The sequence below is a fragment of the Vipera berus genome (assembly GCF_964194415.1).
Source record: "Vipera berus genome assembly, chromosome: 9".
Lineage (NCBI taxonomy): Eukaryota > Metazoa > Chordata > Lepidosauria > Squamata > Viperidae > Vipera > Vipera berus.
The window spans coordinates 6,035,172-6,060,871 of record NC_138212.1 but is presented as its reverse complement, the minus strand read 5'-3'; the positions used below and the strand labels follow the sequence as shown (position 1 = coordinate 6,060,871).

The 25,700-nt window shown below is 44.5% G+C and overlaps 1 protein-coding gene across 1 annotated transcript; it reads left to right on the top strand.

The window, feature by feature from the left end:
* Positions 1-8,914: 8,914 nt before the first annotated feature.
* Positions 8,915-21,306, top strand: SPACA6 (sperm acrosome associated 6; the record flags this gene model as incomplete). The annotated part of the gene is made up of 9 exons (XM_081334344.1): positions 8,915-9,107; positions 10,430-10,507; positions 11,940-12,008; positions 13,146-13,169; positions 14,348-14,425; positions 15,249-15,352; positions 17,568-17,724; positions 18,416-18,632; positions 21,270-21,306. 9 exons carry the CDS (start codon positions 8,915-8,917, stop codon positions 21,304-21,306), a joined length of 957 nt encoding a protein of 318 aa, XP_081190470.1.
* Positions 21,307-25,700: the final 4,394 nt, after the last annotated feature.

Below are 25,700 nucleotides of genomic sequence, written 5' to 3'. Positions count from 1 at the left end.
TCTTCCAACAAGGTCTGTTCTCAGCATCCATAACTGTCCCTTAGCCTGGGAGACAGAGCTGCCGATTGCTGCAAAGGGAAGACACAAGGGTGATGGTATGAAGGAAGAATGGCGGGAACCCATTTTTTTTATGTTTGTTTGTTTGTTTCGTTCGAGCTTGATGGATTGCTGATGCAGAGAAACAGAACATTGGCTTCCTAAAACACATCTGGGGTCGTTTGGTCTATCTGTTTCTGGCCACCTAATTTCCCCCCTCACACACCCACACCCCAATCTCTGGGACTTGAAATCAGTAGAGACCTTCATTGCTCTGCATGCAAACTGGTTTCCAGATGTCCAAATCATTCTTTATTTTTTATATATTTGCCGGTCTCAAGATTAGATGATTCAAAATCCACTCCAGATTGGCATGAATATGGGACCAGGCTGCAAACCCCTGGGCCAGAATCCACATCTGGGTTTGGAGAAAAGTTCTCTTTGAAAGCAACAGGGTGTTTGCTTCCATTTTGAATCTTTTAAGGGCAGAAAGGGGACCAGCTCTGTTGAAGCTTCTCCAGGGTTTCAGAAGTAGGAGCCACCCTCATTGCCTTCTGCTTTGACCAAAGTGAAAGAACAGTGGACTAGGACAGGGGTAGGCAACCTCGGCTCTTTTATGACTCATGGACTTCAACTCCCAGAATTCCTGACCCAGCCATGCTGAGGGGAAAGGGAGAGGTTTCCAAGCTGAGCCATGCTGGCTCAGGAATTCTGGGAGTTGAAGTCCACGAGTCATAAAAGAGCCGAGGTTGCCTACCCCAGGACTAGGAGAAGACAGGTAACTTAAGGTGAGATATGCTTTTTTTCCCCCCTCTACCAGCCCCTGAGAAATTAAAACTATGCTTCCTGTTTTTATTCTTGGCTGACCAGCTCTGAAGCATGTTGTATCTCATTTGGCTTCTTCTTTTCTTTCCCAGGTCAAGGACATTCCTGTGGAAGACACACTTTCCTCCCTTTCCTGGTCCCCATTATCTAAACTCCACCTGCTGCTTTTCTCCTTCCTTTCCGGCATCTTCTCTGTCCCTGAGACCCTTAACCTGTGAGGAAGCCCAGAGGTCACAGGTGAGGGCCTTGGGAACTGAGTGGGTTGTCCCCTGCCAACAAAATTACGTTTTGGTTCCACCAGAACGGAGTCAAGTGGATGCAGTAGACAAAAAAAGGGGGGGGGGTCCCTTTGTGAAAATGTATGGCTCTTCTAATCCACGAGACTTATGAGAATTGTTTTGCTAGAAGCGGAAAGGAGAGCAAAATGTCACACACACACACACACACACACACACACATGTTAACGACATCCAGGACAAGCCATGACATTTTCACAGGAATGCAAAACACACAGTACATGCAATTTGCATGATGACCACATCATGGATACGACGTCCTTGCCCAGCCCGTTGCAAACGCTGCGTCCACCATGTTTGCCTCTGCCAAGCTGGTGAACTTCAAGAGGGTTTGGAATTCCACCTCCCATATTCCCTAACTATAGGCATGCTAGGGGACTCTTGAGAGTGATAACGGGGAAGGGATCAATCTGGGAAAATCTGGTCGCTCGGAATAGGAATAGGTAGGTGACCTGGTTCTCGGACAGAGATCTCTTCCCCTTTGTGATTCGCCCAGAGACGGCTATAATCCTACTATTGGACACCAGGTCCCATTCCTGGCCAACCTGGCTAAAGATTACACAGATGAAAGCAAAAGCCCCTTAATATTAGGATGGACCCCACATCTGCAGCCAGGCTTTAATTGGAAACCGTCTGGGGAAGGGGCTGGATTGAGTGTGTGGAATCTCAGCTTTTAGCTCTGCTTAGCTACAAAAAGCTCATTTGGTGGACTTCTGCCTAATGGTTCTCCCTCAGCCCTATCAACCTTTACAAGATGCTATTGTGGAGGAAAAATAAGAGAAAACGTGACATACACATCCATACTCCTGTCAATATTTGTAGACAAAGTCAAAGAGAGGATGTATCCATATCAGTGTTTCTCAAGCTTGGCGACTTGAAGATGGGTGGACTTCCAACTCCCAGGATTACCCATCCGCCCATCTTCAAGTCGCCAAGCTTGAGAGGCACTGATCGATATATTGCTAAGAGTTAACAACAGGACTGGCACGTGATCAGTAGGTGGACAGGCTAATTGTTTTGAAAAGCCCCGTTTGGGATGGTGGTCAAGTTGTGGACTGGCGCCAGGGAGACCCAGGTTTTATTCCCCCATCAATCTCCCAGGACTCAGCCAAACGTACAGGTAAGCGTCTACATGTAAAATAGCTAAATTTGAGGGACGTCCAGAGGAGACCTACCCCAAGAAGCAGCTACATTTGCCAAGGACGTTTGTGACAGTGCCCCAGTAGTAAAAGTCACCCTTCAAGCTGAAGAAGGCAAAGGAAGCAACGTCTCTACGTAAGGGAGCGGGTTTGACAGATGCCTCTGTGCCTTAATGGCTCTTTGCGGGGAGGCACCATCAAATGCCTGATCCCTCCTCCGCAAGTCTCCGGTTTCCATTGTCCCCTGGAAGCGCACAGGATTGTGAAAAGATTTCCAAGAGCGTTCTTCTCCATTAAAGAATGTATTGTCCAGGTTTGTGTGCAGGGTTTTTTTTTTTGGTTGTTTTTTCTTTTGCGATGACCCATCACGTTCCAAAGCCTTTGTGCAGGTAATGGAACATTTGCAACATAAAACAAAAAAGGGAAATGCATTTCATTTCGAGTAGAGACATCTGCTGTTTCTTTTTCCATGGTCTTAAAACAGAGCCATCACTGTCGTCTCCAGGCATGAGAACTGTTTGCAAAACCTAGACGTCAAAGATGGTCTTTGCAAAGAATTTGAAAAATGCATAATTAGAACACAGAACTACTGGGCTGGCAGGGATCTGAGAGATGCTCTAGTCCAACCCCTTGCTTAAGAACAGGAGACAGTGTACCATCCCAGTCAAATGGTGGTCCAGTCTATTTGTGAAAAACCTTCAGCGATGGAGCACCCCAACTCCAGGAGGCAAACTATTCCACTGATTTAATTCTCTGATTAAATTTCTTCTTCCTTCTAGGTTGGCTTTCTCTAGATTCCACCCATTGTTCTGCCCTCAGGTGATTTCTGGGATTAAGGTGGTGATGGTTTTATCAGACTTGTAGACCACTTTGAGTAGCTTTGCAAGATGCAGCTGTAAAAAAAAAATCCACCGCATAAGTAAGTAGTATTTGCTAACAGAATAGAATAGCTCATTGTTTCTCAACCTTGGCTATTTCAAACGGTGTGGACATCAACTCCCAGAAGGCTGAGGAATTCTGGGAGTTGAAGTCCACATCTCTCGAAGTGGCCAAGGTTGAGAAACACTGGAATAGCTCACTCAGGTTTGCTTCAGAGGATGTGAAGAACCTCACCACCAGGAGCAGTTTGCTGTTACAAAGCCAGTCATTTTCCCAACCTCTCAGACATATGAGAGTCACGCCTGTTACTTAGGGACCACAGAAGAGTGTATACAGTTGTCTCAAACAAGAGTTGTTTGTGGGATGGGTTGACATTGACCATGAGACCTTCTTTCTAAGTGCAGCATTCATTCCCCAGGAGTGTTAGTCCACAACACCCATAAGGCTGACCCATGCATCCATTGGATGATCGAAATAATGACCCAGGAAGATCTTCAGGCAAGTCTCTAGGGCAGTGTTGCTCAAGTAATGATGCATAGACCAAAGGAGACACAATTCTCATCTCCACATCAGGAAAGGGCCCACCAGAGGAGAGTATAGTTTCCAGAGTAGACCAATTTTGGCAGAGAATTGAGCATCTCGATCACGTATTTCCTGGAATTGGAACTGCCTCAGCAGGATTTGAGCTTAGTGGAGCTCTCATTTGAATACAGAGAATTCTTATTTGACAACCGCAGCTCAGTCGTTCCGTGAAGCGGGATGCTAAGTTCAACCACAAATGAGCTCACAATCTTACTTTAGCTTTCCTTTACAGATCTGCTGCAAGGTTGTAAACACAAGGATTGGTCATAAAGTTACTTTATGTCATGGTTGCCTGAGCAGGGGGTTGGACTAGATGACCGCCAAGGTCCCTTCCAACTTTATTATTATTATTAAATGAGTTGGTTGCTAAACAAGAACTACCTGTATCTGTTTGGGTTTGGGCTTACTGAAAGTTGGCAGATGCCAGTTCAGCTCCCTTTAGGACAGGAATGGAATAATCTTCATTGGCCAAGTGTGATTGGACACACAAGGAATTTGTCTCCTGTGCATAAGCTCTCAGTGTACATACTAAACGACAAAGTGATAAGTCATAGATCATAAATCATAAGATGAAAACAATAAATCATAAAGAGGAGAAGGTAGTAGGAAAGATGAAAGAGAAAGATGACAATTAGTTCTCTTGTTATTTTATAATTACCAATAATATTAAGGTGATATTATTAGGGCAGCATGGTTACATGACCTTAGAATTGACTTTAAATATATAAGAATACCTGTAAAGGTATGTCTTTTTTTCTTTTCTTCTTGGGACCCAGGTTCCTTGATAGAGTAATTAGCAATTCTCATACTATGAAAAGTTGACTGTCTAGGGCAGGGGTAGGCAGCCTCGGCTCTTTTATGAGTCATGGGCTTCAACTCCCAGAATTCCTGAGCCAGCATAGCTGGCTCAGGAATTCTGGGACTTGAAGTCCATGAGTCATAAAAGAGCCGAGGCTGCCTACCCCTGGTCTAGGGCATAATTTGGGGGCAGCTGTCCAGAGGCTTCTAGAGTGCCCAACCATGATACTGTATATCTCTAGGCCAGGGGTCCCCAGTCCGTGAACCAGTACCGGTCCGCACAAAGAAGCAAAGCCCCATCTGAGATGCAGGCAGCACACAAAACCACGCCCCCCTCCGGTCGGCGGGAAAACCTGTCTCCATGCAACCGGTCCCCAAAAAGTTGGGGGCCTCTGCTCTAGGCTGCAATAGACTTCTACAAACCAAAACCAGCAGAGGGCAACATTCAAAGGAGTTCAGCAGCCAGAAGGATTTAGCAAGAGTGACAGGAGGAATCCATGGCATTAGACTTTGTTTGGAAATGAGTATTTACTTTGAGCACCTGAGCCTGCCCCATCTCTATGCCACCTTTCCTATCAAAAGCTCTCGAGACAGCTGTCATCCCCATCAAAACAAACTTCTAAAAAAGTCGAGTCCATCTATAATGGTTTCAGCCCTAGCCTTTCATAAATATAAAACGAGGACGGGCCTTAAAAAGGAAATGTGGAGGCCGAAAGAACGGTTGTGCTCCACGCCGCCCCGTTTAAAAGCTACTGCTGCCTCTGCCACAAATGACCAAGGCTCATTGTCCTATCTGGAGTGCAAAGAGAACTTCTCCAGTTACACAATAAGACAACTGCTGGTTGAAATATGCCACTTCCTTCACTCCAGAGGTGAGACTTTTGGGGGAAACATACAAGAATAAAATGCTTAACTCTGAAGACAAAGCTTTGGAATTCTCTGCATCTATTAATGGAGGACGCCCCTTGGATTGTTAACCAGGTTTTCATATTTCATAATTTTAACAGTATTATCGCTCATCAAGTGACACTTCGTGCAACATGTGGAGAGACTAAAATCTTTCAAAAGGAAGATCAGTGTAAACTGCCTCTGAGCCCATTTACAAGGCATTCTTTTCGCAGGGTTTACACTTCCCTGCCTATCTGAATCCACAGAAGTCTGGTTCTTGTGCTAAACCCGGTTTGCCTGAGCTTCAGATACCCTGATTATGAAAAGACAAGCAATGTCAGTCATGTAAATGTAGCCCCTGAGCCCTTGATAGCTTTATGCGCAGGTATAAATTGACAACTTGGATTTACACCGTGCTCGTTTTTGGATCTGACAGCATCCAAATTAGATCCAGGAGGGACTTAATCAGCCTTGCTGGATCAGAAGTATTTTTTTATTATTATTATTTGTCCATCACATTTCTACACCACCCATCTCCTCCAAGCAACTCTGGGCAGCTTACAGTGAAAAGAGGAGTGATTGAACCTTTTTTTGCTGGCCAACTGCCTTGTCTCATTGTTGCCAGGTTGCAATTAAAAAGTGCAGAGCTTGACCCAAAATGCCCCAGGGAAGATTAACCGGAGCTTTAAACAGAACAAGTCCTTTCCTTCCCAAAGACCACTTTCTTCCCAGCGGGCTGAGAACGCTGGGAATTGTAGTCCTAACAATATTATCCCAAAGATGCTTTTTCACGTGGCAACTCGTGAAAAAAAAACCATCTTCGGGATAACTATGACCTGGAGGACAGAATCTCCAGAGATATTGAACAATATTGGAGGGCCTCCGATTGAGGGAGGCAGGGGAGTTTCCTGCAGGCCACATTTTGGAGAACAAACTTGCAATCTTCCCAGAGGAAGATTCCCCTCACCTACGAATTAGGAAATTAAATCATCTCCCTTTCTTTTTCTTTTTTTTAAAAAATGGTCATGTCCGGTTCAGTTCCTGATGCAATTTCTGGGCAACAATAGAAATATTGTCTTCCGGGAGTTTTGTGCAACTTCTCAATTTTACGCGTAACACACACACACACACCCTCGGGTGTCTTGGTACTTTCCCATCCGTGAGCTAAGCCAAGCCAAGCCAAGGTTAATGAGGTGTTCTCACCTCCTGCAGCAAAGACACACTGGGACTTTCCCCCGGCCTCTGACTCCCAAACAGCAGGTGTTTTGAAAGCAAAAGGGATGGTAAGGAAGCCGGCACTGAAGGTAAAAACCAGACCAAGTTGGGAATTGTCAAGAACAAAGGCTCCATCCAGGTAGACGCGGCGGCGGCGGCTGGGTTTGCGAAGGCACATTTTTTTCCCCTTTTAAACCCCTTCCTAATCGATCGAGTTGTCATGGTTAGGACTACCTCTTGCCATCTCGGTCCTCCCCCTCCGCCGGTCTAAAAGATATTTCTCTTCACCTCCCCAGCTTCGAGTAGAACTGTCTGGTTTCCATGGAGACCGAAGTCTGGCTTTAGAGATCCTGCATCTTTCCCATCCTGGCTTTTCTGCACACAGAACGCCTGACTGTCACGATGCCAGGAAAATCCAGAATTGCAGGAACCCAGGATGCCCGCTGCTCATCTTGTGACAGCCGGGAGAATTTCCTCTTTGTTTCAGCAGAGAACACCTAAGCATTTATCCCTTTATCTGCTGCGTGTGTGTGTGTGTGTGTGTGTGTGTGTGTGTGTGTGTGTGTGCGTGCGTGTGTGTGTGTGTGTGTGAGAGAGAGAGAGAGAGAGAGAGAAAGAGAGACAGAGAGACAGAGAAAAAAGAAAGAAAGAAAGAAAGAAAGAAAGAAAGAAAGAAAGAAAGAAAGAAAGAAAGAAAGAAAGAAAGAAAGAGAAAGAAAGAAAGAAAGAGAGGGAAGGAGGCAGAGAGATGGAGAGAGAAGGAGGAGGGAGAGAAAGGAAGAACAAGAAAGGAAGAAAGAAAAGAAAGAAAGAGAGAGAGAGAGAAAAGAAGGAGGAGGAGGAGGGAGGGAGGGAGGGAGAGAGAGAGAGAGAGAGAGAAAGAGAGAGAGAGAATCTTCAGCCATTATTGCTGTACTCCTAGCACAGAACAGGTGTGAATTTGGCAATCCCCCAAAGTCTAACTGATTTCAAAAGAAGGCATTCTGGAAAAATAAATAAAAATCCTCTGATGAGACCTGTGGGCAGAGAAGTGGGGTGGAAGGATCATTTTGCCTAATTTTTCCTTGGGAAAAAGAGTAGTTTCTGTAATTCCCAAAGGCAGGACGCCCTCCTTGCACCAATGGCTGGCCTGCAATTAAAACATGGCATTTCCTTCTATTATTTTCCCTTAGGACCGAATTTTTTTTAAAAAAAACGGAGGAAGCCAGAAAAGCTGTAAGTACGGTTAAGTACAAAAACCGGTCAGGTCTCTTTTTTCAGTGCCTTTGTAACTTCGAATGGTCGCTTAACAGGCTCGTAAGTCGAGGACTACGACTGTACAGGTAGTCCTCGACTTATGACAGTTCCTTTAGTGGCCGTTCAAAGTTACAACAGCGCTGAAAGAAAGTGACTGGTGACCATTTTTCACAGTTGCAACCTTTGCAGCACACCCATATGCTCCTCTGATCAAACCTCAGACCTTTGGCAACATATTGGTGGTTATTTATCTACGGCTCATAATTTATGACTGTCGCTTTTGTCCCAACGTCACATGATTCCCCTTTTGCGACCTTCTGACAAGCAAAGGGTCGTCTCAGGGTGCCACCGGTAAGACATTGCCGGCGGGTAACACCCAGGGATAGGGCCTTCTCAGTGGGGGCGCCTGCCCTTTGGAACCAGCTGCCAGTGGAGCTGAGGACGGCCCCCGACCTCCGTTCATTCCGCCAGGGCCTGAAGACCTGGCTCTTCGAGCTCTCTGGCCCAGGCTGAGGATTAATTTATTTTAATTGGGGTTTTATTTATACAGGGATAAATTTAATCTTTTTTAAACTTGGTTTTTTAACTTTTGTATTTTTGGTTTTTAATCACCCTGTAAACCGCCCTGAGTCCTCCGGGAAAGGGCGGTATATAAATGTAATAAAATAAATAAATAAATAAATAAAGTCAATGGGGGGAAGCCCGATTCACTTAACAACCGTGTCATTCACTTAACAACTGCGGTGATTCATTTAACAACTTTGGCAGGAAAGGTTGTCAAATGGGGCAAAAGTCACTTAACAATCGTCTCACTTAACCGACAGAAATTTTGGGTTCAGTTGTGGCCGTTAAGTCGAGGACCAGCTGAACTGTCTTCTACAACCCAGGCATTTCTTCCTCAACAGCCCACGGCTTGCCATACCAGGAGCTATGAAGTCATAACTGGCCCCCGGGAGTTTCCCTATGACCTCATGGAAGAATTCTCTTCTCAGATGGATCTTTCTGGAGACTTCCGTCGTCATGTCCGCTGGAGAGGCCCTGATCCTCTGGTTGTTTTTTTCCTCCGGGGCAACCGCTTGCTTCACCTGCTTCTCCACTGCAGCCCAGCGCCTTCGCATATGTCAATATTTTTGGGGCTATCAGAGCGAGAAGCACCAAGCCTGTCTCAGGACTTTAGAAACTGCCTTCGCTCCCTTGAGCAAGACTCAAGTGGGTAAGTGCCGTCCAGGGAAGGGAGAGGCTGTATCAAGGTCATAATTTAACAGCTTACCAGCTTATGTCATGTGAGATGTGTGATGTAATGGTGGGAATAACTCAGCAGGGTCTGTATCCCTTTAAGAGCCTTCGTATAAAAGGAAGGCTCTGGCTGCTTGTGTTCTTTCTCTTCTGTTTCCTGCTGTAACTGTGGTTTGTTGGATCCTGCTGTACTAGCACGTGTATGTATGTTGTTCCTAGTGTATAATATTGTAGCTAGGGTAAGATAAACCACCATTTAATACAAACCACTGTTTACTGTGTTTACTCCTGGGTTATCTCAGCGCAATAAGACTGTGCATGCTCTGACAGGTTGGACACTGGTAGGCCTTAGAGCAGGGGTCTTCAAACTTGGCCCTTTTATGACTTGTAGACTTCAACTCCCAGAATTGAGGAATTCTGGGAGTTGAAGTCCACAAGTCATAAAAGGGCCAAGTTTGAAGACACCTGCCTTAGAGGTTCACCTCCAGCGGGGGAGAGTTCCAGGTGCTTTCAGTGGGCCTAAGGAGCAGCTCAAAGGCACCATTTGTCGGGTTTCTGCAGTTTGAAAGGAGGGTCTATGGAGACAGTAATAGCAATAAAGTTGGAAGGGACCATGGAGGTCCTCTAGTCCAACCCCCTGCTCAGGCAGGAAACCCTGGCCTATACCATTTCAGACAAATGGGTGTCCAATCTTTTCTTAAAAACCTCCAATGTTGGAGGATTCACAGCCTCTGGAGGCAGGTCGTTCCACGGATTAATTGTTCTAACCGTCAGGAAATTTCTCTCGAGTTCTAGGTCGCTAGGTTCTCAGTCATCCAGGTCATGGTTGTCCCAAAGGTGCTTTTTTCCCCACGAGGCAACTGGACTTCCTTGTTTTTCCTCTGAAGACTTTTCGCTTCTCATCCAGGAAGCTTCTTCAGCTCTCCCGGAGCTGCACCTGGATGAGAAGCGAAATGTCTTCCAAAGAAAAACAAGGAAGTCCAGTTGCCTCGTGGGGAAAAAAAGCATCTTTGGGATCTTTTGAGAGGAGTTTAGCTTATTTCACAGAAGGTCCACAGCCAGAAAAAAGATGTCACGAGCCTGAAAGGTGAGGCAGAGCAAACCACGCTACAGGTAGTCCTCAGGTTACAAGAGTTTGTTTAGTGACCATTCCAAGTTACAATAGCACTGAACAAATAATTGATGTCCGTTTTTCACACTTACGACCATTGCACCATCCCCACGGTCGTGTGATCAAAATTAAAGATGCTTGACAACTGACTCATAGTTGACCCCCCCGTCTCTCTCTTTCTGCCCCAGATGTATCAGAGATAGAGAAGCTGAAGGATGCTTTCGGCAGAGTGGTTTTTTATTTGGAAGAGAAAGGCATGGCTAAAGGTAGGTGTGCTCCATGAAACGTGGCTGCATCGGTGAGATTATGTCCCACCCTTTTTGTAAGACCAAGGCCAGCTAAGAGAAATTTTGAGGAAAGTGAGATGGCCTATGTGGGATATATGGAGCACAGGCCACACCTGTATGCTACAGAAGTCTTCTGGATTTAGAAGATTTACTTGTTATTTTCTGGATTTAGAAGATTTAGAAAATATTGCATGCACAGGTTTATAGTAAATAGTAAATGCATAAATCCCATAATAGTATAAGGTAAAGGTAAAGGTTCCCCCGCACACGCGTGCTAGTCGTTTCCGATTCTAGGGGCCGGTGCTCATCTCCGTTTCAAAGCCAAAGAGCCAGCGCTTGTCCGATGACATCTCTGTGGTCATGTGGCTGGCATGACTAGATGCCCCACCGTAGCGGTCCCTATTTTTCTACTTGCATTTTTACGTGCTTTCGAACTGCTAGGTTGGCAGAAGCTGAGACGAATAACAGGCGCTCACTCTGCTACGCGGCACTCGGGATTCGACCCGCCAAACTGCCGACCTTCTGATCGACAAGCTCAGCGTCCTAACCCACTGAGCCACCGCGTCCCTATACTACCTTTATAGTAGTATAGTAAATAGTAAATACATAAATCCCATAGTACTACAGTAAATAGTAAATGCATAAATTCCTTAGTAGTATAGTAAATAATAAATGCATAAATCCCATAGTAGTATAGTAAATAGTAAATGCATAAATCCCATATTATACAGGGAGTCTTCAACGTACGGCTACAATTGAGTCCAACTTTTCTGTTGCTAAGCGAGAAAGTTGTTAAATGAATTTTGCCCCATTTTGCAACCTTTCTTGCTACAGTTGTTAAGTGAATCACCAACTGTAGTTGTTAAGCAGGAAAAACGGTTGTTAAGTGAATCTGGTTTTCCCATTGACTTTTCAGAAGCTCACAAAATGTGATTACATGACCCCAGGGCCACTGCAACCGTCATAAATACCTGTCAGTTGCCGAGCTTCCTATTTTTAATCACACAACCACGGGGAGGCCGCCATAGTTGTGTGAACAACAGTCACAGGCCACTTTTCACAACCAAGGTCAGGGAGCACCAGGGACCCCCTCCACCCAACACCAGGCAACATGTGGCAAGTTCGCCTTTTGCAGCCACCAGTAACTTTGAACAGTCGCTAAAAGAATTGCTGTAAGCCAAGGACTACTTGTTCCTGATTTGTAAACTGTTCAAAGCATTTTAACGAATAAAACCAAAGCAGAACTTCCTCGGTAACTGTGAGTTGTTCAGGCCTAGACAGTAGTAATTCAAGCAGAGGCCACAGTAGCTGCTTGAATGTCCAGAAGAGCCAGATCCATGCCTGGAGCAGGTTGTGCATGGCTTGATCGAAGGAAAGAGTACCACTGGGTGATTTCTCCCTCTCTCTGCAGCCCCCTTTCAGCAAGCGGTTCCTGAGGCTGTGAAAGAAGTGGAGAAAGAAGTGGCACAACTCAACGCAGGTAAGAGCTGCCACTTTAGGAAAAGTGATTTCGCTACACTTTGCCTGATGTTGGATCCAGGAGTCCTTGCTGCTCTCTGGTTGTTTTCTTGCAGACATTTCATTACCCAGCTAGACAACATCATCAGTGCTGGTGTCGGATTCTCATCCTTAGCTTTGCAAAGAGGCAGTTTCTGCTGTTTTCAAACGCCACACACTCCCACCCATCAATCAAGTCTTTTTTTTTTTTAAATGAAGATAGACCAGCCTAGGAAGGGTGGAATACGAACAAAAAGATAAATAATATAATACAGAAAAGTGCTTTTTTTTTTAACTTGGTGTCTTATACACTTGTCGGCTTTTAAAATTATTTATTGTATCCCCACCTTCCTATGTTGGTTGATGACTTTTGATCTCCAGGAGCAGAAGTCTAATCTTTCAAGCTTTTGGGCTTGTGCAGGAGCCCATCCTCTCCCTCTCTCTCTCTCTCTCACATACACAGAGAGAGAGAGGGGGGGGGAAGGAAGAGAAAAAGGGAGAGAGAGAGAGAAAGGGAGGGAGGGAGGGAGGGAGGGAGAAATCAAAAGAGAAAGAGAAAGAGAGAAAGAGAAAGAGGGAGACGGAGGGAGGGAACAAAAAAGGGAGAAAGAAGAGGATACCTCCAGGTAAGAGATTACACAACCTGCTGTATTCCATTCTGACTTGATTCCTTTTTCGGGTTCGCAGCATACATACAAGCTGGGTTCACACCAATGCTAAAGGAGGGTGCTGGCGATAGGGGAACCAGCCGAGTTTAGCATTTTTGTGCGAATGCAGCTGCTCCTTCTGTAACCTGGTCAGCTAAACCGGTGGCATAACTATCCATGGTTTCAAGGGCGGGTAAATTATGAGAAGGTCTTTCACGCCTAGTTTAGGAGTTTTTCTGAAGAATTCGCCTGGATTATTAAACTAATTAGCTGGATTGGTTAGCTTTTAAAAGGATAAAAGTCCACCTTGCTTTGAGTCGGACATTGCAAACTGTGTGGATTGCTCAATACTTTAGACCCATCCGACGAAATAGGGGATCCAGCATATTGTTCCATCTGCATCTGTGCGTTCAAGTTGTGCTCAAATGTCAAATCAGAAAAACTACATTTCAGCTTTCCCTCTGCCTTTACAGCACCACCTTGCATTCCACCATGTGGTAAGTCCAAAAATCTGGCTTTTTAAAGCCCTCCTTCCCCAATTGTTATCACTATCTCCCATCTACCCCACTTCCTCATTAACTTCTCTTTCTATATCAGAATAACAGGGTTGGAAGGGACCTTGGAGGTCTTCTAGTCCAACCCCCTGCTCAGGCAGGAAACCCTATACCAGTGATGGCAAACCTTTTAGAGACCGAGTGCCCAAACTGCAACCCAAAACCCACTTATGTATCGTCGGGTGCCGGGTGGGGGCGGCCCATTGGGTAGGTGTGGCCCATTGGGTGGGCGTAGCTGCGGTGGTAACGGCAGACTGGGTGGGACTAAAAAGTTCAATCAAGCAATTCCAACTTTGAGAACACCCTTTTTTCCCCGGCGAGAAATTGAAATTGATTGATTGATGAACATCGAGAGCAAAATGGACATCACAAACAAATTCACAGTACTTGGGAATGGTTAGGAGGGCACTTAACTTTCTAGGCTGCCCTATCTATGTTTCCTGGTAAAATACATGGGAAAATCCTATTGGAGGAAAATTCCACTTAGGGTTAGGGTTAGGTCACCATGAACTCATACAGGACAATGGATGTCGCCAACCAACTCAGAGTACTTGGCTATGGATAGGAGGGCACTGACTTTTCTAGCCTGCCCCATCTATGTTTCCTGGTAAAATACATGGGAAAATCCCATTGGAGGAAAATTCTACTTACCATTTCAGACAAGTGGTTTTCCAATGTCTAATTAAAATCTTCTAGTGTTGGAGCACCACAGCTTCTGGAGGCAGGTTTTTCCACTGATTAATTGTTCTGACGGTCAGGAAATTTCTCCTTAGGTCTATGTTGTTAATTTTCATCTCATTGTTTCTACTCCTGCCTTCGGGTGCTTTGGAGAACAGCTTGACTCCCTCTTCTTTGGGGCAGCCCCTGAGATATTGGAACACTGCTATCATGTCACCCTTAGTCCTTCTTTTCATTAAACTAGACATACCCAATTCCAGCAACCGTTCCTCATATGTTTTAGCCTCCAATTCCCTGATCATCTTTGTTGCTCTTCTGCGTACTCTTTCTAAAGCTTGAACATATTTTTTTTATATCGTGGAGACCAAAACTGGGTGCAGTATTCTAAGTGTGGCCTTACCAAGGCATTATGTTCTCACAACCCCTTTTCATGTTCCTTGCAGGCTACCAGAAAGAGGCCCACCGCTACAAATGTTCTTCTTGTACCATCGTGGATTGCCAGCTACCCATCGATTGCCCCAGTAACAGAGCCTTTTTTAAAACTAGAGATTTGCCATTTAAACTAGAGAGTTGCTAAAGAAGCTGCAAAGCCCCCACCCCCCCAGGAGGAGCTGGGAAAGACCCCTGTCTGAAACCCCTGAGAACTTCAGGCCAGTCCAGGGACTCCATTCACACATGACATCTGGCTTCTGAATTAAAGCATGTTCTGAAGTTGCCCAGCACAGTGAAGTCTGAGCTAACAGATTGGCTGTGCACCAAACACAAAGGGCCAAAGCCAAAGTTACCAAGCAATATTGTTTAATACAGGTGGTCCTCGATTTACAACAGTTCATTTTAGTGACCGTTGAAAGTTAAAACGGCACTGAAAAAAGTGACTTAAGTCTGTTCTTCACACTTACGACCATTTCAGCATCCCCATGGTCAGGTGATCAAAATTCACAGACGCTTGGCAACTGGATCGTTATTTATGACGGTCGCAGTACCCTGGGGTCACGTGATCCCCTTTTGCGACCTTCTGCCAAGGGAAGTCAAGGGGGAAGCCAGATTCCCTTAACCACTTTAACAACCGCAGTGATTCACTTAACAACTCTGGCAAGAAAGGTTGTAAAAGAGGACAAAACAAACGTTTCATTTAGCAGCAGAAAATTTGGGCTCAACTGTGGTCATAAGTCAAGGACTACCTGTATGTTTTGTGTATACTCTCTGACCTGGCTAAATGCTTTGTGTGAATGCAGCTAATGTAAACTAGGGACAGGCAAGCATTTGGTGGCAGTAAAACACACACACACACACACACACACACACACACACACACACACAGAGATTATCTTCATGATTCTCCAGTTCAGGATATACACAAATTGGAAGGAGATGCAACTTTTCTGAACTGCGAAGTCGCCTTCCAGACTTCTTCAGACAGGACCTTCCGATGGAAATTTGTCAAAGATGTAAGTAACTCCTTGTGGATTGAGGTTAGATCACGTGTGAAACTCTTTAAGATTTAAGGGAAGATAAAGTTCTTTTGTTCTAAGGGGAAATTTACCCTCAAATAGCCCCCTGGGCCACACACTGGTATTTTAGATTTTGTTTTTTAACATATTTATTTTCCTTTATCAACAAAAATAAAAGACAAAACAGAAAGACAGAAAAACAAACAGCCAACACTTACAACGAAAAGAAAAAAAATCTTGTGTGCAAAAAGAAAAGAAAAAAAAAGTCAAATAGATCTAACATTAAACCTAAAATGTTCTACCCCAGTTGGATGCTGAAAAATTATTTTTTTTCAAAAAAAAAAACTAATATGTTCTCCTCCCCTTATATCACGGGTCTACAAATAGCTATAAACTTTCCCATCGATATTTCGCAAAAATACGATATTAAACAAAGAAATCTCCCAGATGTGGAAGTCTGTCTAATAATCAAATCAACACAACATCTGATCACAATATCTATGTAAAAGAGAGAGAGAGAAAAAAAAATCCAACAGTCAACAGGTTAGCCCAAATGTTACAGTAAACTTCATATCCCTGTCAACCTGCCACTATATTTAACAGATACAATTTCCACAAAAGGCTTCCAGTCTCTTATAAAGTTGTCTAATCCATTGTCTCTAGTCAAAGTATTGTAGATTGATCAATCAAGGAATAATAATAACAATAACAACAACAACAACAATAACAATAACAACAACAACAACAACAACAATAATAATAATAATAATAATAATAATAATAATAATAATAATAATAATAATAAATAATAATAATAATAATAGCAACAATAACAATAATGATGATGATGATGCTGGAAGGGATCTTGGAGGTCATCTAGTCCAACCCTGTTTATAGATTTATCAGTAGTGGTAATAAATTGCATTACCCCATTTGAATACATGTAATCCTCGACTTACAAGCACAACTGAGCCCAAAATTTCTGTCAGTAAGCGAGACATTTGTTAAGTGACTTTTGCCCCATTTTATCACCTATCTTGCCACACTTGTTAAGCCAACCACTGTGGCTGTTAAGCGAATCTAGTTTTCTCTTTGACTTTGCTTGTCAGAAGGTCGCAAAAGGGGATCACATGATCCCAGGATATTGCAACCGTCATAAATATGAGTCAATTGCCAAGCGTCCAAATTTTGATCGTGTGACCATGGGGAAAGCTGTAATGGCTGTTAAGTGTGAGAAAAGGGTCATAAATTACTTTTTTCCTGTGCTGTTGTAACTTTGAATAGCTGCTAAATAAACTGTTGCAAGTTGAGGACCACCTGCACAGGGAAAATACAATTCCTCTCATATCTGTCTGTACCAAGGAATGGCTATTATTTGCATTTCGTAAGACCCTAGTATAATCCCTTATAAACTATTCACAAAAGTGCTATAACTCATAGAAGAGAAAATAATAGTAGCTCAGGGTCCTTGGTGCTCTCCGAGGTTGGAGGTTTTCTTGCAGACGTTTCGTTACCAAACTAAGTATCATAAGCACACTGATGATGTTACCCAGTTGGGTCATGAAACGTCTGCAAGAAAACCTCCAAGCTCAGAGAGCACCAAGGACCCTGAAGCAGCTACCGTTGTGATTCCTCGCCAGCCGGTGGATCCAGCAGCTGAGTCTGAGGAATCAGAGGAGGAGGAGGAGGAGGGGCCTGGAGTGACATCAGAGTCAGAGGAAGGCTCTGAGGAGCTCCAAGACTTATAGTTGGACAAGGAGCCTGGCCCCTCTACTCGCGCTCAGGCCGAGACACAGCTGTGCTGGGAGCCTGAGTTGGACAGTGATGAAGCACAGTTGGGACAAATCCAGGATGCACGAAAACGCCGGCAAGAGAAGCGAGTAGGACAGAGGAATGCAATGGGGTGGCTCAAAGGCAAAGGAGAAAGCATTAGGAAGCCACGCCTTGGCTGAATTATTAAAGGGAAGGTGTGTGTGGGGGGGTGCTGGTTGCCGAAGGCAGCCATTTGTGTTGAGGATCGAGTTTCTGTGGAGTGTGTTTGTTTGCCTTGGACATTGACTCAGGTCTGTGACAATAAAAGGGGTTGGTTTTTTCTTGCAGTTCCTGCCTGTTTCTTGGAAGAGGGGTTTCTCCTTGTGAGCAGAACAAGGACTGACATGGGCTGGGACAGAACAATTACTTCCAGGACCTGATTCTCCACCTCAATCCACAGCTCCGGACGGACGAACTCTTCCTCTTCCAAATCCTTAATTTTGGAGTCAATCCTTCTCTTCTCATTCGACCAACCCTTGGATCCCATCACGGGACCTTTGCCTGCGAACTTGAAGTGGAAAACGATGTGGTCGTCAGGAAGTTTTTTTACGTCAATGGTGAGAGGGGGCCCCCAAATTTTCCCGCGGTGCAGACTATTTGCTTCAAACCGGGGATGGCCATATGTAAATAGGGAAGCTACAGGTAGCCCTCGGCTTACCACCACAGTTGACCCCCAGATTTTGGTTGCTAAGTGAGGCATTCACTAAGTGAGTTTTGGCCCCGTTTGACGACCTTTCTTTCCACCGTTGTTAAGTGAAGCGTTGCAGTTGGTAAGTCAGCAACCCAGTTGTTAAGTGAATCTGGCTTGCTCACTGGCTTTGCTTGTCAGAAGGTCGCAAGAGGTGGTCACATGACCTCGGGACACTGCGACGGTGGCAAGTACGAACCCGTAGCCAGGCATCTGAATTTTGATCACATGATCATGGGGCTGATACAGAGGTCACAACTGGGAAAAATGGTTCTAAGCCCCTTTTTTCAGGGCCGTTGTAACTTTGAATGGTCACTAAATGAAGTGTTGTAGATGAAGGACTATCTATATCAAAACCCTTCTGGTATTACTCCTTCATATACCTGGTACGATACGGTTATGAAAGCCTTGCATTTCAGAGGGAGATCCAGCTTTAAGTTGCCAAGTTTTAGAGACCCTGACTTAGAATCTCCCCCCCCCCACACACAGTGATTGCCTAGCTGTGAGTGGCAGGCCAACCGTTTTGTGCTGTGTGTGTGTTGTCCCTTTTTCCACTGCAGTGACAGAAAAAAGGCTGGGAAAAGAGAAAAAGTTGCAGGAAATGTTTAAAGCCATCCTGAATTCCCCGCCAACGTCAGAAGAGGAAGAAGTGGTGGTGAACAAGTTACCGTCTCTTCAAGATCTGCTGTCCCAGCCTGATTATCTCAGGAAAAGGGGTGTTATTGTGCTTATCCTGGGAATAACTGGGATATCACTGCTTGTTACTTTAGCAGTTCTGTAAGTATTTTGCAGAGGCGATTGACAGGGTGGCTAAAACATCAGGCTAAAATAAAATTAAAAAAAAATCTGGCTTTGCACCCAAAGTAGGACTGAGAAGAGATTGAACAACATCTGTCTGAAATGGTATAGGGCAGGGGTGGGGAACTTTGGCTCCTTTATGACTCGTGGACTTCAACTCCCAGAATTCCTGAGCCAGCCGTGCTGAGGAGAAATGGAGAGCTTTCCATGCTGAGCCATGCTGGCTCAGGAATTCTGGGAGTTGAAGTCCACGAGTCATAAAAGAACCAAGGTTACCTACCCCTGGCCTAGGCCTAGGCCGCTTTATGACTCGTGGACTTCAACTCCCAGAATTCCTGAGCCAGCCAAGCTGAGGGGAAAGGGAGAGGTTTCCATGCTGAGCCAGGCTGGCTCAGGAATTCTGGGAGTTGAAGTCCACGAGTCATAAAAAGACAAGGTTCCCCACCCTTGGTATAGGGTTTCCCGCTTGAGCAGAGGGTTGGACTAGATTTAGAAGACCTCCAAGGTCCCTCCTAGCTCCCTTACAGGTAGGCCTCGACTTATGACCACAACTGAGCCCCAAATTTCCGTTGCTCAGTGAAACATTCGCTGAGTTTTGCCCCATTTTACGACCTTTCTTGTCACTGTTGCTAAGTGAATCGCTGCAACTGATAAGTCAGTAACCCGGTGGTTTAGCAAATCTGACTTCCCCCGTTGACACTGCTTGTGAAAAGGTTGTAGAAGGGGATCACATGACCTTGGGACACAGCAATGGTCATAAGGATGAACCGGATTGCCAACCATCTGAATTTTGATCACATGATCATGGGAACACTGCCAAGGTCGTAAGTGTGAAAAATGGTCGTAAGTCACTTTTTTTCAGGGCTGCTGTAGCTTTGAACGGTCACTAAAGGAACTGTTGTAAGTCGAGGACTGCCTAGTATTGGGCCAGACATTCTCTCTCAGCCGCAGGAAGCAGGCAATGGCAATCCGCTTCCCAAATCTTGCCAAGAAAACTGCAAGGACTTGTCCAGGCAGCCTCCGAGAATCAGGCACAATTAATCAGAAGCAAATGGAAACAGTATTTGCTGGAGTCCTTCTGGCTGCCGTACCTAGACTGCTCATTACTTGTGTCTCCAAAAAGTCTCCTGACCCCGTTATCTCAGAGCTGATCAGAAAAAAGGGTGCTTTTTACTTCCAGCCCTATAATCAACAAAACCCTGGACTCTTCTCTGTTCTTAGACGGGGAAATCAAGAGATTCAGGCAATTCAAACAAGAATAAAAACCTACTGTAAGCTTAAGCTCTCCACAAGAATCTGAGCTACTAAGGTAGTGGTTGTTGAAAGAAAAATCTTCATCAGGGTCCAATCCAAGCCGGGAATGAACAAAATGGAGACTCCTTTAGAAAGAAGGTTGCAGTTTATTGAAGAGGAGAGCCAGACAGAAGCGTGGCTCTCGGGAAGCTGACCACATGTAGTAGGGAGTGGTGGGTTTTTATACCTTCTTGGGCTTTTGTGTGGAGTTGTTCCTGTGGCATGAACTCTGACCTGAGTCTGAGTGTGCCTTTAAGGCATTCTGATGGTGGTGGGTTAATCCTATTATGTCCCAAAGGACTGCTTCCCTGGAGCTGTGGCTGATGGCTATGTCCTGTGTTGGATTTTTTTGTGTGTGTGTGTTGGGGATTGTTGATTCTAGGGATCTTTGTTTTTCTAATCCCAGCTTCCTGACAATCTTTCTGACAAGATTATCACATTTGCATTTCTGCAGACCTGGTTTCTGTTTGGGGCAGGGAGACTTGGGGGTGGCGGGGGTGGTTGGTTTCTCCCTTGAAGATCCTTTGGGGAAATATAATATTCTGCCTTTTTAATATTCCCAAAAATATTTCTTTGGGAGGGGGGGCTGACTTCCCACACCCTCAAGGTCAAGGGAAATGAGCCCGAGATAAGAAAAGCACTCGAGGTGGGCGGGGCTCAGATCTCTTGTGGATATGCAGGGTTTCATGACTGATGATGGTTTGACTCCCTCCCTCGGGCTCATCCTGGTTATCTCCCACACAGGACTACGCTTTTCAATGTCCTTTCCTCCAGCCACCCCTCCTTCCGCTCGCACGACCAGCCGGGTTTGCAATACAATGTCCCCCCCCCAAGGGGAACTCAGAGAGCATCTGCGCGGCCCCCTCCTTCCCCTTCCGTCCACCTTAACAGCTCCAGTAAGCCAGCGTTCCCCAACCTTAGGAACTTGAAGATGCGTGGACTTCAACTCCCAGAATTCCCCAGCCAGCTATGCTGGCTGGGGAATTCTGGGAGTTGAAGTCCACGCATCTTCAAGTTCCTAAGGTTGGAAAACGCTGCAGTAAGCCACGCGCCCCTTTCGCGCTTGCAAACCTCCGCGGCTTTTCCGCTTCCTCTTCCGAACTACGCACCCGAAAGAGCCGGGTTGCCTTCATCTCCTCCGCCCAAGCGTCGCCGCTTGGCCTCCGTTTCTCCCCTCCGCCCCGCTGCCTTTGTCGATGGGAAGTTATCTAAAGTAGACCGTCGGTCCCCCTTTTGCAGCCCGCTGCGCTCCGCGCTCTGGCCCGATCAAAACCCAAAGCCTGGACTAATGACTCCATTCGGATTCCTTCCCTTCTTCTCCAGGTCGACGTATCGCTGGGCGACGGACTTCGCGCCGTGACTCGGGAGACGCCGCCTGCACCCTTCCGTCTTTCGCGGGATATTGGGTTTCTCCCCCCCCCCGCGCCCCTATTAAAGACGGCAAAGCTCGCCTGACGCCACGCGCGGTCTTGCAATACTCGATGAGCGCTGCGAAATTCGGAAATCCTCAACGCCTTTACGGAACAGACGGGCTGGAGGTGGGGGGAAAACCCGATGATAAGAAGCTGGAAGGCGTTTGTTTTTCTCTCTCCTTCCTTCCTTCCTTCCTTCCTTCCTTCCTTCCTTCCTTCCTTCCTTCCTTTCTTTCTTTCTTTCTTTCTTTCTTTCTTTCTTTCTTTCTTTCTTTCTTTCTTTCTTTCTTTCTCTTTCCCTGTCTTTCTGTTTTTCTTTCTCTCTTTTTCTCTGTCTTTCTCTTTTTCTTTCTCTGACTTTCTTTCTTTCTTTCTTTCTTTCTTTCTTTCTTTCTTTCTTTCTTTCTTTCCTTTCTCCCTCCCTCTTTCTGTCTTTCTCTTTCTCTTTCTTTCTTTCTTTCTTTCTTTCTTTTTCTTTCTTTCTTTCTTTCTTCTTTCCTTTCCTTTCTCCCTCCCTCCCTCTTTCTGTCTTTCTCTTTCTTTCTCCTTTTCCTTCTCTCTTTCTCTCTTTCTCTCTTTCTCTCTTTCTCTCTCTCCCTTTCTTTCTTTCTTTCTTTCTTTCTTTCTTTCTTTCTTTCTTTCTTTCTTTCTTTCTTTCTTTCCTTTCTCCCTCCCTCCCTCTTTGTCTTTCTCTCTCATCTTTCTCTTTTTCTCCCTTTCCTTCTCTCTTTCTGTCTCTTTCTTTCTTTCTTTCTTTCTTTCTTTCTTTCTTTCTTTCTTTCTTTCCTTTCTCCCTCCCTCCCTCCCTCTTTTTCTCTCTCTCGTCTTTCTTTCTCTTTCTTTCTCCCTTTCCTTCTCTCTTTCTCTCTTTCCCTGTCTTTCTGTTTTTCTTTCTCTCTCTCTGTCTTTCTCTCTTTCTGTCTTTTTCTTTCTTTCTTTCTCTCTGACTTTTTCTTTCTTTCTTTCTCCCTCTTTTCCTTCCTTCCCTCCTTCCTTCCATTAAAACCTTTAGATAAAAAGATAAAAACTAACACAAACTAATATAAAGTAAGGAAGAAAAAAGAAATAAAGGAAAAGCAAAAAGTGCAAGAAAAGAAAACAAAGCTGAAGGGCATCCTAAGAGGGAATTTTTTGCATCCCTAAAGAAGAATATTTGTAGTTCAGGGCAGAAATGAGCGGCCCCTGGAGCTCTCTGAGCTTGCTGGTTTCCTTGCCGAGGTTTCATGACCCAAACAGGTAACATTATCAATGCTGGTGCTCAAAACCTTTATCATATGAAAAAGTTGACGACTATGCGCATAAAACTCACTTTAAGATAAAATTGGATTGTGTTGCTCTGAAAATTACTACAGGCAGTCCTCAACTTACAACAGTTCATTTAGTGACCATTTGAAGTTACGACAATACTCAAAAGGTGACTTACGGCCACTTTTCACACTTACGACAATTGCGGTATCACCATGTAATCAAATTTCAGATGCTTGGCAACTGACTCATATTTATGACGGTTGCAGTGTCCCAGGGCCACGTGTTTGCCTTTTGCAAACCTTCTGATAAACAAAGTCCACGGGGAAGCCAAATTCACTTAACAACCGTGCTATTCACTTAACAACTGTGGCAAGAAAATGGGGCAAAACTCCATTTAACAATTGTCTCACTTGGCAACATAAATTTGGGGCTCAGTAAGTCAAGGACTATCTGTAGAGGTAATGCCCTCGTTTCATCAAGCTCTTCAGCCAGGCTGAATCTCACTGCTAACCGACAGGGTGTGTTTTAAAAGTGACCATTTCCTGCCTTTAAACCATCTTGTGGGTTGAGAAATCATCTGGTGGACGGAAGGCATTGCTGGAGGCTTGGATTTGAGAAAATAGGAAATACCTGTTGCACTTATGCCCAGGTTTAAAACAAGGCAAATGCAGCTGCTGGTAAGGGATATCAAAAAGTCTACTTTTATATGTTGTTTTGATATGGCCAAACAAATAAATAAATTCTGTATTCTATTCTGGAAAAAATAGAGGCCACAATCAAAGCTCACCCCTTTTTTATACCACATCTCCCTGGTTGGAATTATAACACATACACACATAGGTGGCTGCCCCTGACTGCCAAATATTTCATGGACCTGGTTCAACCCGTTTAATCAGTACTTTTCAAACTTGGCAACCTTAAGATGGGTGGATTTCAGCTCCCCGGACTCCCCCTAGCTAAAGTTCGCACATGCTAAAGTTGCCAGGTTTGGGGGGAAAAAACACTGCAAAATGCAACTTCTGAGTACTTCCTTTTGATAAGGATCCCCTATCAGCTTTCTAACAGTAATTACACTTAATATCCCCTCCAGCACTTTTGGACAGGATGTTATTTAAAGGGATTTGGCCTTCTACTACCTTTATTTCAGAAACCTGTCCCTTGTCCCTTAAATTTATTTGTTTATTGTCTTGGTTTGGCTCCTGAATTTTCCTTGTGTAAAGCAAAGTTATAAAGCTAAATATTTTGCCTTTTGGTCCTTGTGAATCTCTTTCACAATTGCCCCCTTTTTAGATGTGGCCTTTATTTTTCCCCAAGAAAATGTACCAATCCTCACTCTTATCTTTTCCATATGTAAAGAAGGAAGGTCATTCACAGATTTGATAGCTATTAAGATAAGGAAGTACAGAACCTCAGAAGTTTACCAAGAAGATAAAAAACAAATTCTGATGGGTAATGGGGTCAGCCCAGACTTTATCAGTGCTTTGAGGCAGTAACAAACATGGATTTTTTGCATTTTTCTCCATTGTTTTTTCTTTTAACCTTTTCTTTTTAAATTTCCTTGGTTTATCCCCAGCATTGATGTATCCATTAGGCACAACAATGCCAAGGCCCATGAAAATGTTTTTTTTTGAACTTGTTACAAATTAGAAGTTGTTTATTTCCTTAGTTAAAAAACAAAGGCAAGAAATGAATAACATTTGAACATCAAACTGATTTTACTTGTAGCCTGTTCTTCTAGGATGCATACTAACATTTAGCCACAGAAGCAATAGCCTAACAGGCTGATAAGTAATCAGCAACCATTGATATAAAATAATATATTTGTAACTGCTTCACATTTCTCTGCAAAAATACAAGTATGTAAAAGAATATGAAATATAATAGTTAACAGCTTTGGTCTAGTGGTGAAGGCTCCAGACTAGAAACCCAGATACAGTGAGTTTTAGTCCAGCCTTAGGCATGAAAGCCGGCTGGGTGACTTTGGGTCAGTCTGTCAGCCCAATCCCACCTCACAGGGTTGTTGTGAGGAAAATAGGAGAAGGAAGATTAGATATGTTTGCTGCTTGGAGTTGTTGTTTTTTTTTAAAAAAATAACATGGAATAAAAATAAAGATAAATTAAAGCCGTGCAGAACAGAGGTTTAACTACAGCAACCAGTTTTTCTTGGAAAAAATAAAGAGCAGAACTGAAAAAGGGGCAAATCTGAAAGAGGTTCGTAAGGGGGGAAAAATTGAACCGTTTTATATTTATAACTTGGCTTTACAAGGGAAACTTCAAGAGCCAAACCGAGAACATCTTTACAAAAGCACATAACCTAATAAAATCACTCTGAGTGAACTGGCCGCTCTCTAAATTTCGTAAATAAATAATCAATCTAAAATGAAGGCTACTGCTAAGCTTGTCAGCCGCCCTGAGTCTTCGGAGAAGGGCGGGATATAAATGGAATTAAAATAAAATAAAATAAATAAAATTAAATTCAAAGTGTTTATTTTGAAGGGCAATGCAGTTTGCAGTTTGCGTTTTTTCCCCCCTCCCCACCCGAATGCGGAAGACTGTGCAGGAAGCGGGGTTACCCATTTGTCTGGTACAACCTCAAAGCACTAAAGAGCAAAAAGGAACTTTGGGCAAAATAAAGAAATCTAAACTTAGGACGGCTTCCCTTTCGGGTTCTTTAGCATCAAGAAGAGAAGGTCACTTGATCGACAGAGGTTGCTTTTGCAAAAGATTAAAAAAAGAGAGCAAGAATGTCAAGCACCTTCCTTGGCACACCCACTTTGCAATCAACTTCCCACTTCAAGCGCTGCACGTTTGCCTCTATTGCAAACCGAACCCCTTTATCTAGCTCAGGGGTAGGCAACCTCGGCTCTTTTATGACTCATGGACTTCAACTCCCAGAATTCCTGAGTCAGCTATGCTGACTCAGGAATTCTGGGAGTTGAAGTCCATGAGTCATAAAAGAGCCGAGGTTGCCTACCCCTGAGCTAGCTCTTCTGCATAATAAACACGGGACATTCCGCCGGGGGTGGGGGTGGCCGGGCGGGGGGGGGGGAGCCGCAGCGCCCCCTATCGCCTTCGCCCTGCCAGACCCGGATTC